General features: G+C 41.8%; 1 protein-coding gene across 4 annotated transcripts in view; it reads right to left on the bottom strand.

Moving 5' to 3' along the window:
* Positions 1 to 16,830, bottom strand: part of LOC306839969 (RNA-binding motif, single-stranded-interacting protein 3) — a gene marked incomplete at its 3' end in the record, with an annotated part of 278,776 nt that overhangs the window by 222,972 nt on the left and 38,974 nt on the right. For 3 of the 4 annotated variants that reach the window (XM_079368934.1, XM_079368936.1, XM_079368935.1), the window contains one exon: positions 1,476 to 1,700. The exons of the other annotated variant lie outside the window; for it this stretch is intronic. In XM_079368934.1, the coding sequence (XP_079225060.1) occupies positions 1,476 to 1,700 (225 nt within the window). The remainder of the gene's footprint in view (positions 1 to 1,475; positions 1,701 to 16,830) is intronic. 4 annotated transcript variants of the gene reach the window in all.

Below are 16,830 nucleotides of genomic sequence, written 5' to 3'. Positions count from 1 at the left end.
TATCACTAGATCCAGAGCAGAGGGATGGTCGCTGCAGTGAAGGTTGGAACTTTTTGAAATGTTACAAAAACAGCAGAATCCTTAGAGTCAGGTCTCTAAATCGAGCAGTGTGGCAGCAGACCTGTAGATGCAAACGAGTGAGCAGATTACTGTTGCTATGAGAACATGGCCGTGTGGGTGCAGCAGCAGATTAAAGAAGCTTGGTACTCAATACTGTGTCTGGTAAGAAAACTGCAGAGTATTCCTTTGGCCAGGGATGGATTCTTTTATCAGTGAGATGCCGAGGACTTTGTTAAGAGGAGGACAAAAATGGCGTCTTGTTTGCCAAACAGACACAAGTTAGCTCAATTAGAAACAGCATTCACACACTGCTGTGTCCTGTTCTGGGATGTTAATGGCAATGACTGTGATTTCCCTGGGGTGGTTGCAGTAAAAGACAGAAAGGATCATTTTGTTCCCCCCCAAAAAAAACATGTGACAGAGACACACCACATGAAGGACCACAGTGTTATGTCTGCCTCATGGAATGTTTTTGCTTTCTGTTTTGCATTACACAGTTTTAACGCTTTAGGTGACAACAAATAACAGAAGTTATATTGATGCATTTGTAAAAAAAAATAAAAAAATAAAAAAATGATGAACATACAAAGATTAATTGCTCCCTGCTATGTAAAAAAGAGCTGATGTCTGCATGAATGTGTACCTTGATATATTGATATCCCAGGAACAAAATAAAAGGAACGCTGTGTTCAACCAGGAGCCAGTCTGCAGTGATGATTATCATCGTCTAAATCCAATCCAATTTCTTCACTCACATGCAAGCTTTCCAGGGGAGTCTCAACACGTGAGCATAAAAAGCGGCTAGATATTTGAGTGGTGCGTATGTGCCATGAGAGAGTCTCGCTGCGCAGTAATGGAATATACGACAAAATGGGAGAAAGATTTGGTGTGAAGCCTCGTGACTATATTTATTAGAGGAAGAAATCAATTAAAAACACGCCAAATGTTTGTTTCCAGCTCTGTGACCGTGTCAGCAACATGACGCTAATAAAATACAAATCCAGAAATTGGCCCGTGTCTGAGTTGCAGTCACACCCTTAAGATTACTTTGGGAAACCAGATCGCACCAATAAAGTCGAATCAAACGGATTGCGGAGCAGCAATTAATTCCAAGGATAATGACGAGGGAAGCTGTTCAAAAGTGTTTCTACCTCAATTAGTCTCTTAATGCACTGTCACTGTAGGAGATGGATGAAAACATAATAAAAGATGCAGACAATGAGGAGTGAAAGGAAGAGGAGGGAGAAAGGGATCACAGTATATATGATGAGGGCTGGAGAGGAGTAAGTGTGGAAAAGGAAGAGATTAAAGCGAAGAGATAGAGAATCTGAGTGTGCATAAGAGCCTCCCTGACAAAAGAGACTAATGGACACCGTAGAGACAACTGAGAGAAAGGAGAGATCAGCTGTACTCACAGCTGAATGGGCTGAGCAGTAGGCGTAGCTTGTGTGCCTGGACTGAGGGTGATAATGCGGCTGTTGTTGATGCTGGGAAAGGTTGTGTTGCAGACTTAGACGGTTGAAGGAGGAGCTGCCACTTGCCCCTTGAAAGCCACTGCCACCAGTTATCCAATTGGAGCCAACACTTGGATTCATGGCTGCTGCCTTACTGCTGTGGTAACCTCTCACTGCTGCACTGGGCTGGTGGAGGAAAAAAAAAAAAAGAAGAAAAAGAAAATGGGGGGGGGGGGGGGGGGGGGTGTTAGAGCGTGTGAGAGGCAGAAAAGAAGCGAGCAAGTGTGAGTGGGTTGCATGACAAATGATTCTGTCGAGAATTTCACTGCCGTAACCTAGATCAGGCTAAAATCTGCAGACAGGCAAGCACTGACAACTGGCTGCCCGCTCAGCGACCTGCATCGAAAGAGAGAGCAGAACGTGCTGTTGATCTGATAACTCCATACCAGAGCATCAAGATTGTTCTCACACTTTTTTCATTTTTTTTTTCAACCCAACTCACTTTCTCCCGCCCCCCTCTTCTCAAGTACTCAAAGCACCAGATGTTCTGAACCCCCCACCAACACCACCACCTCTCTGTCACAGTTGAGGTGCGTTCAGGATGGAGATAGTGCTGATTGGTTTGATGAGATTCTCCGATTACAGGCTGAGCAATGGTTCTTCCCAGTGTGGCATCATGCATTGGGTATCAACAGGGTCCAGGAAACACAGGGCTAAAGCTGCTGACAGGCTGGATTATGCTGCTCTGAGACGGGTTACCTGGGCTGTCACGGCTGTTGGAGCACAGGAACGAAGGACACACATGCCGATCGTTGGCATTTTAACGAGACACTCACAAGGCACATACTGGAATCTTTAAATACTGCTCAACAATGCCACTATTACATCACTAAATCAGTGATCACTAATTAATTAGTGATTAGTGTTTGTGTAGGTCATTCCAGATGTGTTTGTTCACCACCTTATTTGCCTTTATGAAGGTTTATTCTCTGTTTATTCTCAACGGAAACATAGTTTTGTTTATGTAAATTATGTAATCTGATTTGATTTTTTTTATATTATGTAATCTGAATTTTTTTTTCACTAATCACATTTTTTAGTATTAAAAAGATAAGGCAAAAATAAATAGCCAAAGGTGAATATGTCATATTATGTCTGTTTTGTATTGTTATAAATTGGAATTTGTAGTTGAAAAACAAAAGCTCAAAAACACAGGTTCTTAAAAGTTACTCTATGACAAAACTGTAATAAACAGGAGATTAAATGAATACCCTCTTGAGTTGCAGCCTGGGTATTGAATGCTTTCGGAATAACAGATGTATTAAGTAATGTGAAAAGGATGCTTTGGAATAATAAACAGCCTTTAATATATGACTTCTGCTGCAGTGATCTGTCTGATTCAGACTTCTGACCCTCTCTGAAAGAGTAAGTCATATTGCGTCATCCAAAGACCGTTTTGCCATGATTTATTTTACGTCAGTGAATGGTGTGTAGAGCAAAGACAAACCACCTTGAACGAATCACAGCTGTACATCACTAGTGAGCATTAACAGTCCCCTTTGGCCCCTCTTGGATTTTCACAGAGGTTAGAGGTCATCCCACACAGGGGCTCCCGACAGAGAGTGCTGGCAGCAATATAGACTCACAGCTGCTCTTAGAAGGCCTGCCAGTCTCGTATTCTTCATCACGAAAGAACCGGAGGGGGAAAACGTAAGCCAGAGTTCAGCCTAATTCATACAATATATAACGACAGGTTTAGGGTTGATGTTAATATAAAACAGGAGGAGGCTTTCCCCCCCCCCTAAAGCAAGATAACTGCTTTTATAACAAAAAGTCCATAGAGGAGCATGGAAGAGGCCCACTACACCCGGGAAAGGACCCGGGTCCTGGGAAAAAATTGACAAGAGAAGGAGAAGAACTGAGTTTGAATCACCAGGCTTTCAACATTGTCAAAAATGGAAACTTCAGTTACAAAAACAAACTAGCAACTTTGTGTTTTCCCTGCTTTTGTCAAACACATCAAATGCACTCAGCTGTTATTTTCTTGTAGGCCTTCAATGATAGATTTAGTCATAGGGTCAAAATTTGAGAACTGTGTGTGGGCAGGATATTTTGTGCTAACAACACATCAGCATTTAGAGCGATGCCTCACTGATGCAAGTTATTGACTGTGATAGAGACATTCTCGCTCTATTATGCAGCCACTGTAAAAGACAGAAGGGAAAGAAACAGCCCAGAGTACGGTAGATTAAGCTGCATGGCTACAGCTGCTTCTTTAAAGGTGACATATTATGAAAAATTCACTTTGAGAGTATTTTTTACCATTTATTTGGGTAACCTGAGTGTCTATTGAACCACAGAATTTGAAAGAAATCCATTCGGTCCTTTGTTTGTGGTCTGCTTAAGTCTTACCACACAGAGAAAAATGCTCAGTTTCAATTTTTTTCAGTTTGTGACATCACAAGTTGGATTCTGGTAAGAAAAGACCCTCCCCTCCCCTGGTATCTCCACCCATAGACTTCACCCCCAGCCTTATTATCTCTACAGACGAGTGATGTCAACTGGGAAAGCTCAGGGGGGAGGGGTCATTGCATTTAAAGAGACACACACACCAAAACGGAGCGTTCTGAGAGAGCTGGTTTCCACAGGGTCACAAACCTTCTCTGGTGTTTGGTTCATGTTACATTTTGACCAAAGCACAGCAGGGATGTTTTATTTAGATCACAGGGGGACTGTTTGAAAAGGTGAAAAAGGGGTACAATATGTCCTCTTTAAGGCAAGTATTCTGCAGTTCATACATGCAACAAACTCCATTGGCCATATAAATGAGGATTATTAAGGCAAAAAGAAGATGTTTAGAAGCAACACGTCCGTAGAGGTACACTGTTAAAGAGTATCTCAGGGGAGGGATTGTTTTAAATGTTTCAAGCTTTTAAGTTATACAGGATAACAGAGACATGATGACATGGTTATAACACTTGGTTTTTACGCTGCAGGAGTGACAAGATTGTCGGCGTTTATATCACAGGGGGCCAGACTGTGTTTTAACACAAGGCTGAGATCCAAGGGTCTTGACGTTTTTTTCCACTGGAATGCATGATCGGTCCCTAGACTCAGATTCATGTCACAGACTTTCAGCTGCTCGTCAGAGAGCAACACCCTGCCCATATTTCTCCGTTTTATATGAGGGCTATTTGGACCTGGTTACACAAGGCTTTTTTTTCTCTTCCTGTTTCTAAGGGAGGATGTTTTTCGTGTAGGCCAACAGATGTGTGTATGTACTGCCTGCTTTCTACTTGTGTTTTTATTAGAATCAGAATCTGGTTTCATTGCCAAGTACATTCACACATACAAGGAATTTGACTTGGTGTATCAGTGAAACACAGTGAGCAAAGGAAATATAAACAGAACTAGAAATAATAAAAAATACAAAATGTAAACTGTATGAAAGGTGCAATAGATGGGGGGTATGTATCTGTGTTTGAACAATTCATCAGATGCAATGACGAGGAATGTTTCTTTTGTTACTTTCTTTTTAAGGCTAAATCAAATTGAAGGTTGAACATGAAGGTCTTGGAAAAGATGTGTCAATAATATTGCAAAATACTTGTCAAGGGAGTTTTATTCTAACGCTTTCATTGTTATAGTGTAAATAGGTACCACTTAAACCTGGACACCGCTACATGACCTTGCTGCACAGCCAGTTTATATCTCATATGCTTCCCAGTATGTTAACCTTAGACTATAATAAATGTGACAAACAAAGGGATGTACATTATCTTCTTCATACAAGATATTTACATGGCCAACATGGAAGAAAAATGTAACTTGTTCAGCAAGCCGGTACGTTATCAGCACCATTTATTATTACTAAACATGCAAGACGGGGCGGGATAATGCTTCACCTTCAACTGTATGAAAAAGTGAGTGGAGGTTGTGGCTACATTAATACGCAGAGATGAACCAGAGTATTGCACCCTTCCTGAGTTCATTTGTCAGCGGTTAAGTGATTTCCTTCCCTCTCCACACTCTCCCTGGTGACATTGTGTGTTTCAGGGTGTCAGGGGGATGGACATTTACAATTGCAGTGCCATTCTTTATAAATGTGAAGAAGATACACGGAATCCAACCTGACTTCAGCCTAGATTTAATTTAGTTGGCTAAAGGTTGTTTTATGTGTCCATGTGTGAACTTTGAAAGTCTAAAAACGAATGCATAAATATGAAAAGGTATCGCTGTTTTAGAATACAATAAATTTAATCAGGTCTGGGTACTGTGGAACTAGAAGTATCAAGTCCTTGGACGATGGACGTAAACTCAATTAAAGTGGCGTATTTTATTATTCTTGAACTGAAAATACTCTAAATAAATAAATAAAAAGGAAAGACAATGTTCCCCCTTGTTCACGAGTCCTTTATATGTGAACACTATGTGACCCCATAACTGTGATGAAACCTCCCCATGAGGTTTGCGCAAAGGAGTAATATGCTCATACAGAACAATTCCTTGCTTTCCAGGAAATATTCCCACCATGAAATCTATGACACAATTGAACAAAAACACACAGTGTGAGGTGTTGGGGAGGAACACTGTGGCCTATTGCTGAGACATCAAATTGCTTTTGTATTACAGAAAGTTTAACAGCAAAGTGTTTTTTATGGTTCCCTGTGAAATCATACAGTCTTATTGTTTCAGCTTGCCGTATCGACTTTCTTGGGGGAAAAATCAAAACCAGCCTAGAGCAACAGATTGGGTTTTTTACTTCTGTGGTATTTTTTTCCTGGACTGTATCTTTAAGTGAAACCTTTATTTCAGGTTGTAAAAGGAAGCATTTTGACCAATTGTCTTTGTGCCTTTTCTTCATTCTCTGTGCAGTTAATAACACTGTACTGTGATTATCTGATCGTCCTTAGGACAGTGTTCACTTCAGCTGTTGTTAGAAAACATGGATACTCTGTGACAGAGAAGTTCATTTCCCACAACGCAGATCCAAATCAAAATATCCTGGTTTCCGGTTGGACTTACTGTCTTATCTTGGCTCAGACTTTTTTTTTTTTGTTAAGAGACTGGAAGGCTGCCAAAGTGGCCCCTTTTCCTCTTCTGTGTCATCTCCATATTTCATACAAAGCACATACAGAATACAAACTGCAGCACACTTATTCCTATTGAAAATCCCATCAAAAGAACAAAAATGAGGTCCCTAAAATATGACAAACGACTAAATAACCAAGTGCCAAAGTCTTTTGAAATGAAGGTTGAAATGAATGGTTTAAGGGTGAGAGGCTTCAGCATAAGGACCAGGAAAGTCATCCCAGATGGCATTAGTTAGGGGATATTGTCTTCTAGAGGGCCCTCCACGCCTGGTTGCTCCATTTGGCAGGCTATGAAAGAGAAGCAGCTTTCCTTTGGCATCTCTGATGACTGACTTCCTGGAAGCTGTGTTGCGTGAAATGGCCTCCTCTGTACCAGTCGCCCTCCTTTGCCAATCCTCATCCCCTCACACAAGTTGGATTCCCACTACCAAAGACACAGGATTTAACTGTGACTTTTGGCAAAAGGCAGCAGATGGAGGCATGATGGGTTCTGTGGGTCACCAGCACTGACAACCCAAATGGCATCTATGTCCACCCAATGGCATCTTTTCTTCAACACCCGAGGGCTGACTTTAAACCTAACCAAGACAATGCAGTGGCAGTGCATGTGTTGATTTTGGCGTGTGGGAAAAGTGTCAAGTTTGAAGCTGTTCTCAGTTAGACATGAAAAGGAGTGGAGTGAGTTGAAGAACTTAGCTTCTTCTACTTGCGTCCAGGCTCATTGGAGAGGCCAAGAAAACAAATCTGTCTCTTTTTACCCTCCATTTCTTCAGATAAAACGCTGAGGAAACACTGCCATCTAAGAGGAAAGTCTGGAGTGAGACAGACGCTGGTAGCCAAGGCAACTTGGTCACAGGGTGACATTACACAGGGGATAGCTGACAGCCACTCATACAAGCAGTGCAGCACTGTACTTGGGTCAAATGTGACAAGTTTGGAGTGTGGTGTATACTGTTAAGATTTCTTCACTGACCTTACATGACTGAGAAATCTCTCTTGACTTGAGTCCCAATACAAACTTTTTTGACCCTACTTGCTGAGGTCTCTACATCAGTCCCCAGAGGTGTTCCAAATACAGTACCTGTCCTCAGCTACTTCATGGTTATTTCAACGTTTTTAAGCTCAAAAAGATAGTATTTACTCCTAAATACCTTTGATGTGTGAAAAGGGGAGGTGGAGGAGAAAGGAGGACATACAGAGAGACAAAAAAAGAGGAGGCAGAAAAACCTGAGGCTTTGACCTCTAAGAATCTTTTACTAACAATAATATGAACCTTTCACACTTTCAGCTCTAAGTAAACCTAACATCTTTCCGTGTCTGTTATCCATCTCTCCAAATATTTTCCTTGGCCCGACACGTGTTTATGCTCTGATGAACTGTGAGCCTTGGGGGCTGCTGCTGCTGTGAAGCGGATGTAGAGCCTCAAATTTGCATCTAGATATCCCATGGGAAGCAAAATGGAAAGACATGGGGGGGGTGATCTGACTAACAGACCAAACCACAATATTGAAGTGGCATGATTGTGATAAAAACCTACAACAGAAAAACAGATAGAGGCAGCTCCATCCACTCCCCATGTGGAGAGAGGCCATAAACATGGATTCAAAATAGCTAAAGGGAAGATGGAGGCCAATGTGGAAGGTTCTCAATGTCGAATTACTTTGAAAAAACAATACATTTTTTATCCAAAAATGAATCAAGTTGATAAATGATTTATTCCTTTAAGTAGTTTTTCAGTTGCTGCTTCAAACTTTCCAGACATTGAGCCTTTACAAACCTTCCCTGACATAATCAGAGAACCAAGTTTGCTTGGACTTGGTTTTGGCTGGAATCAAATTATATTCAATGTTCTGTTACTGTACATCGCTGCAGGCCCCTTTTTTTTATCAACATCATTGTCTTTACCTCAGTGGATCAAAGCATACTCACTCCAGGAAGTTGTTATTATTATTATACTCTTCCCTGCATCCAAAATTACAATGTACTTCTAGACTGATAGGGATGAACAAAAAAAAGATATACTGAGAAATAGTTTTGGGATTTTTCACCTCCGTTTCTCAAAACTGGAAGAACAACACATAGTTGTCTAACTGGTCTTTTCTCTCTGTGTTGATATCATCGGGTCTAATTTGGACCATGTTTTATTTGCTTTTCACTCTTTTAGATTGAAAAAAACAAACACATTTTGGGTATGCTTTCCATGGTTTGGTTAGGGTCACAAAGTCATTACTGTCGTATGAGGATCAAACCTTCCAAAGTCTTTCAAATGATTTTCAAAGCGGTATATGATTAATTATAAAAGACTATACAAATAAAATGTTTTAGTCCTTTTATTTGTATTTTCAGTCAGTAATAAAACCATAGAAATGTAAATTGAAAATAGGGTGTCATCTGCATAGCAGCTCACTTTTAGACTCAGGGCTGAGCCATTTACCAACAAATGCACAAAACTGGGGAAACAGTTCCACTTATCTAAATACGAGAAAATCAAGTAAGTGTTTTCAATGATTGGTTTCCTGGATGTAATGTAGAACACTTCAACCTGTTAACAGCAGTAAAACGTCCGACTGTTACTGTCTACTGCTAAACTATGATTACAGCTGTTTACCCAATGGGGCAGCTGAACTGTTTCTGAGTGGCTCACACCTCCAGACAAATGCTTTCACACTGACATTTTAGTCCTCTTCTTATGTATGCTTTTTATACACCCACCTCTCTGCTCTGTCACTTTGTCACTTTTCCTCGCTCTGTCACTGCCTCCCGTTTTCTCTCTCTCTCTTATTATTTCTCAAGTTCTTTATACCCCTCCTGCTCTCACTCTCTTCCTCCCTCCTTCCATCACTCTATAAACTGTGGGGATGATGGATGCCTCTGATCGCCGCAGCCCTTTTTGAGCTCAGTGCACTAAGTCCTGAGTGTTGTTCAGATCTCTGTGCCATTAAAACAACACCTACACAACGCAGACATAGCCACACATAGGTCACTGAGTGTGTGGTGCTCAATATGGACAGAATAAGTTAGAGTGAAGAAAACGGGCCACATCCACCTTTTGATCATTTTGTGCATTGTACTACAGTTAGCTTCAAGCTAGTTTGTATTTGTAGTCTCTTGGCAGGTCACAATTAAAACCTCTCATAGGTAAAAACAAACAACTTTTACTCTTTGGAACTACAGTATATTATTACATAGATTGATGCTATGTTTTTATCTTAAATACACCATTTGCTACAATCTGATATTTTTTCAAACTATGTGGACTAAGAGAAAGAAGGTAGTTATACGCATATCACACAGGTGTAGGGCAGTGCAAAATCAGCAGACTGCGGAAGAAGATAAGCCCACGAATAGTTTTCATTTATCACAACGTTTCTTCATGAAGACACCTGGTTGAAACGTTATCGGTTGTGACGAAAAACAATATTATGAAAGTCTTATCTTCCAATACGGCAACTTTAAATACTATCTTAAGAGCGACATCAGCTAAAACAAACTGTGATATCTAACTTACAAAAAAAAAAAAAAAGGACAAACCATTCAAGCAAACAGGCATCTTTGGGAGCTCAAAATTCCATTCGAGCACATCTGGCCATATATACAGTTTAGGCAGACAAGATTATAAATGTGATTTCTGTTCAAGCAGTCCAGAGCCACACAAAAGGCCTGTATGAGGCATCAATGCATCTTCATACCAAATTTGAAAACAATATTTGGTAACCGTGGAAATGAAACCTAAAAACACCGGTCTTCTGTTGGTAGTACAAAAACAGACATGGCATGACTGCAGTGGGTGGGATACGTCCTCGCGGGACCCTGAAGGTCTGAGGACAAATTGTATTCTACTGTTTTAATTTTTGGGTCTGAACCAACATAGTGACCTCACATCAATTCCCATTCCCATCAATTCTCATTGGATATTTGACCACAGTATACTGTAGATTTCCGATCATACCTCTAAGCCCTTGCTGCAATCATTCCAACAAACCTGGTAAAGTGAAAGTCAAATGAGCAGAGGAGCCACAGAAAGTATGGCTCTCAACTCAGTGTAGCTCGCGACAGCACAAGCCCGCACGTATGTTGGGGAAGAGGAGGGGAGTAAGATGAGCATGGCTTTGAGGTGACGTATATTCTTCCGTGCCAGCGTCTTGTCTGTCTGTTAGAGGTTGTTTAAGACTGACTTCTGTCTGTGTCTGCGATTGCAAAAAGGAGCCTGTAGAAAACGGTCTTTAAGTTTCCAAACATCCAATGACAAGTCCAATAAAAACAGAAAAAAAAGGTCTCTCATCATGTCTCCTTCTTCTGCAGTGTCCTTGGCTTTGTCTTTCCTCCAGATGGGCCCTGGATGCAGCAGCATCTCTCAGAATGACGTGGACTCCAGCTGCCTACTGTTGCTGCTGCTGCTGCTATTTCTGGGGCCTTGTAACCCTTTTCACCTCCAAGGAACTCGATAGCACCTTCAAACGTGCACATCTGTTCGGCATCATGGAACGCGCCATCTCATCAGTAGGGCAGGAACTGAGGGAAACCAGACCTTTGTTTATCAGTCAATACTACTTTTAAAAGGGCTACTTTTAAAACGGCCTGCTAAGCACCAAGAACACACACGAAAAGAAATCTAAAAGTTTAGCAGACATACACATTCGTCATAAGAACGAAAACCCTGAAGGCTTAGGATCAAAAGATGCACACGTAACGCCGTTCTCCTCTACATAGTTGCTCTTTTCTCCTCTCAGCCTTGAAATCTTTTTTGTTTTTTTTTGTTTTTTTTGCTGTCTCTGTCGGGTCCCTGTGGAGGCTGGAAATGAAGAATTAAGACAAGAGCAAGAGAAAACAAAGTAACTTGCAACAAAGTCAGCAAACACTGCAGCCGTCCAATAACAACACTTCTTGATAAAAGTCTATTTTCTCCTCACACTGTCTCCACATGATGTTATCATTTTTCTTTAAATTCAATAAAGTCTTCTCTCGCTGCTCGGATGAAAACTGTATCGTTTGGAGATGAGCTCACATTTGTGTGTGTGTGCGTTTCCAATATGAGACTGCCTCCTGCGATATGACTTGCTGAAATGCGGAGGATGTTCCGCTGTGAGAAGCCGTAATGAACATGGATCTTCATGAAACCTTCGTCTTTGTTTGGATTTCCACTTAAAAAGAAGAACAGGAAAATTATCCACCGCAATTTCCTCGCACTGTCGAGCTTAATAATCACCCTCTCTCATATTTGGATAAGCAGAGGGTATCTTTGTCCTAAACATCCACAAGAGTAAAACAACTTCCGGAGGACACATGCGAACACTTTCTTTCTTTCTGTGTTTTCAGCCTTGGGTAAGAGGCGGGTAAGTGACCGTGAGGCCCAAGCAGAGGAAAATACATGTGACACATCCCACTCAAAAAGAAAAGGCCACTTTTTTTTTTTCCACATTTGAATACTTAGTTTAGCTGCATTCACTGGCAGTGAATGTGTGAACTTGTATTCTCCTAAATTTGAAGAGACACTTGAGTGAAGTGTTTACACTCGTTTTGCATGGTCATTTTCTGAATGAAAATGAACGTTGAGCCTCTTTTGTGTCACGGCAATGAACACAGAGAAGAGGCAATGCTTCACGTTGCATGCTTTATCTCCCGCTTCGTTATCCCTCTATCTCACTCAGCCAACCTATGAAAGACAAGGTTTAAGGGACTGTGTTGGAGGGGGGGAAGGGGGGGGGGGGGGGGGGGTTTGCACCCCAGTGGAGCATAACAGGGTACGCGTGTAGAGTCATGAAGACATTCCAGCTCCTCAACAGACCGCTGACACAAGGACATGTCAGAACAGTGGCTCTTAGCTCCTTGAGAGAGCTATGGCTATACTGTCACTGTACTGGAAAAAAAAAACTGTACTGTGAAAGCAATACACCACAACCTGTCAGATAATAGGACTTTGTCTTTTTTCTTTTTTTCTTTTTCTTTTGGACTGCTCTGTTGGTCAAATTGTGTCAACCTCCCGAGCAGAAAAAAACAAGCACAGACATTTACTACTACAGCGCGTACAAGAAGATATCTGGAAACGTTCACAAAGACCCTTCAGCGTTAAAAAACATGAGCACATGAAGAGGGGAAATCTGCATCTTTTGGGTTAAACCATCATCCGAGATCCACTTGGGTCCCTCATGCTTTTTTCCACACCTTTAGCTTTACAAGCACTGCCCGAGTAAACAGTTATGGAAGATGCAATTAAAAGCCCTTAGGCCACTAATGTGAGGAAGTAGCAAGGCACTTCAACTTGTGTGCATTCAGTAATTAATTAAGTTAATGAAGTGCATGCACTCATGTGCTAGTGCTGTAGTGATGGAGAGCAAAGGGATTACTTGCTGCATGTGGTGTTGGCGATAGATAGCCCTCAGTACCTCGAGCACAGCTTCGTGACAATCACAGGAACTCTGGAACAACAATGCATTTTATGTTATGCTTTTTAATCCTGGAAGACAGATACACTGTTTCCATTTAACTACAGGATTTGACCTGAGATGAAAATGGCCGCTGGTGATTTGGTGCATCGCCGTCCCCCTCCCCCCCCCTTAAAACACAACCACACATCCTCGAAGTCATAAGCTGTTATCCTTTCAGTGCATACAGTCTGTGCGTAGTAGTACAAGCCTGTTGGCAGTCAGTTAAAAGTGAACACCATGTCATGCACAGTGTGGAAAAGGATGACGTGCAAACTAACGAACATCACTTTCTGCTGCTGTCGTCATTCCTCAGGGGCCAAATGATTTGGTGCACACTGGAGTGTTCACCAAGATCCAGCGAACGGCCAAACTAACAATAAATCAGAGAACAGCAGGGAGGGTACACCCAGGAACACTGAGTCAGCTCAGGAAAAATGTGTGATTTATGCCCGTCTGAGCCATCAATCTCTGTAATTCATATATGAAAAAAAAAAAGAATTAAGCTTCCGAATCCCCACCGCAAGTCTTCCTTAAGCTCAGACGCCTTAATAAAACTATCATTTGAGGTTTTGGTTTATGTGTGTTGGTCAAAGTTTTCAGAGACGGGATCTATTTCACTGCAATGCTCAATACAAATCGTCCCACTGCAGCTCAAGTCCTCCAGGGGCTGAGAGAAGCCTTACACGCCACTGCAGATGGAGGATCACAGTTTCCACATGTTCCACACCCCGTTTTAGATCGCCCGCTCAAGCTTCGAGACAGAGAGACTTCTGCCAGCCTGAACTGAATTACTTATACGACACATACGTAGCAAGGTTCTAAAGAACCATGTGTGAACTTGTGCACATGCAGCAAGAAACAATAAATAATGCATACAGCCTTTGTGACTCTAAACCCTTTCAGATTCCATGTTTTTACCATCTTGCCACATCATCCAGAACCAGACCACAACGCACACACTCAGACCTCTTTTTTTTTTTTTGCACATCACATCTCTCAGATAGATGAGTGAGATTTGATTCGACAGCTCGGGTTTGGAAACAGAGCCACGGGGCTAAAAGAGGTGACATGATATAGACAACAATGTCAAGTGAGGAGTTGGGGGAGAAACAAGGACCCCCTGAAGTGAGATCCAAATCCAGGACCCCTGCATGTCGATGTGCTAGTCTGTCAAAAGTGACGGGAGAGACTGACAGGAAACAAAGAGGCGTCACAAAATACACCCAGACTGAACAGAGAAAACCCTGATCCATGGATACATAGAGAAACATACTGTCACACTTTGTCATAGCCATCACACACTTTGTTTTTTTTGTTTTCTGAGCTTCTACACTGATAGTGTGGAAGAATTGACCGAATTTTGCTTTTCGGAAGTGACTGCTCGACAGGTCGCTATGAGCTTTTTGGCAAGGAAGTTCAAACACGTGCCAGAAAGAGCTTACGAAAACATGTGTTTTCTGCTCTATAATATGACCTCATGTGGCCAAATCCCTTAAACGCAGCAGGGCAAGAGAGAACTTAGCTTCCACACTGGGAGCACTAATGTGGCTTCTGCTTCAGACGTCCACTAAATTGCAAATTGCTTGAGCAATAGAACCTCGCAGGTTAGCAACACGAGCTGACCCTCACAGTAAGAAGCTTCGCCTAAAGGGCAAAGTTCAAGAGACCGAGGTACAGGCTGCGACTGAGTTAGACTCTCTGGTAGAGGCTGAGGTCACAAAGCAATGAAACCCAACACATCCATCTAATCTTCCCTTCTTAAATGTAGGAATCCATGACCTCTACGACGCCGCGCGAGAAAGCGTCGGAGCAACGAGGAGATCGGCATAAACATCATGAATCATTGAAGACGTTCAAAGCGAGGTGGCCGGGTCAGCGGAGAGGACGAGGAGAAGGGCAGCAGAAACCCTTTGAAACATCAGATGATAAAGGATAACAAATTCTAACATCCTCTGTAACAGATTTGTGATTTCCACAGCACAATTATGCCTCAAGAGAAGCAGCAGCATCAAGCAAACAGAAGCGCAGATACAGCTCTGAACATTCAGCTGTGAAACCTTCGACAGGTTGAGCGGGATGACTAAGGATGACAGGGATGGCTAATGTGACTTTCATTAATGATACGCTACAGGCCGGAAGCAGAGGCAGAGGCAGGCCAAGCTCAAATTGAAATGTGCTGAAGCAGAACTGTGTCGGATGCCCAGCTTCCTACCCCCATAGTCCGACTGATTGAATTCCTGCCTCGCCCAGTCAAAGAACTCCCAGACTTCACTTATTCCCATATCAAGCCGCCGGGTGTGGCTGGTTGACATCCGAACAAACCTGCCATGAACTATCACAATCATGGAAGTAAAACATGATATAATCAGTTCCTGCGATTATTAAAGAAAATACAAAATGTTTTGGTTAACACTTTATAGTAAGGTACCCCTATTTATTAGCATGCAAATTAGTAACATATTGGCTCTTAATTATTAAGTCATTATTAAGTATTTATTAATGACTTATTCTGCATGGCCTTATTATACAAGCAGTAAGCCATTAACTCAGAGTTTTCCCTCAGTAAACTCAGAATTATTGCTTATTAGTAGTAAGTAAGGAAGTTGCTGTGTATGAATCACAATCTCAATATGCTTTCCTGGTAACACTTTATGTTAAGGTACACCTATTCACCATTAATTGGATGCTTATTAGCATGTACATTAGTAAATAGGTGTACCTTAATATAAAGTGTTACCAATGTTTGTGTTTTTTTACTTAAAAAAATGTATGTGATGAGAAAAAACTCCAGCTGTAGGTCAGACAACACATAATTCATAACCTTTAATACCAACATAACAGACATAGACTGCACTTAATCTTCATCCATGCCAACTGGTTGGTTTTTTTAAGTTTTGCCGATGGAGTGCTTGAGCTCAGTGTTGACGGAAAAAGCGAGGGTTTTCCGATGGTTTACGGGACCCATTCCAAAAGCCCCTCCCGCATGGCACATCAGACCTTGTATGAAGGGAGCGTTGCAGTGTCGAATGGCCCTCCTCTCCTCCTCTGTGGGTGTTGTATCTTGTAGCCCTGTATATGTGGCCCTGTCGTGTCTGTGTTTCATGTGTTTCTTTTTGTTCAAAAATTACATAAAATAGTGCTTAAAAAAAGACAATTGTGAGACAGCTGTGTAAAAAGTTTGTTTTTATAACAGCAAAGCAGTCTGAAACTGAGCATCAATTTGTCATTGGATTTTAGGTGTGCTGTATTTGCTATATTTCAAGCACATTGAGCAGCTTTTTTGTATATCCATTTTTCATCCTCCATTATCTCTTCTACTCCTTTTGTTCACATACTGCTCAAACAACCTGCTGTGTTTAGCAGGTGTTTACACATCGGCTTTTCACAATCACAAAGGTCAGGCAGTCCAGGTAAGAAAAAAAAACCCCGCTCACATCCATGCAACGACGTGTTGATTTGAGGTGTCAGACTGTATGAGGACGAGTGCAGCTGCTAATTAAAACTTGATTCTAATGCAAAAGGCTCTTCTCCAGTGTGGAGGCTCTTGTTAGCTGACAGGGGGAATCCGAGCGCTCGGGCTGAGGAGTTGGCTGGCATCTGAAGAGCTGTCTCCCTTCACTGACATCGATAGGGGCTCCACAGTAGGCTGAGGAAACAATGGTGTTGACAAGCAGGATCAGGCCTAGCAGCATGAAGGCAGGGCCAAACGATTCCATTTCCCAGCCAATTCCATTATCAGGACACACAGACTTTACTAATGCCTGCAAACAAACAATACACAAGCATCCTTCTAATTAA

The sequence above is a fragment of the Symphodus melops genome (assembly GCF_947650265.1).
Source record: "Symphodus melops genome assembly, chromosome: 18".
Lineage (NCBI taxonomy): Eukaryota > Metazoa > Chordata > Actinopteri > Labriformes > Labridae > Symphodus > Symphodus melops.
This window is presented reverse-complemented; position numbering and strand designations above follow the sequence as displayed.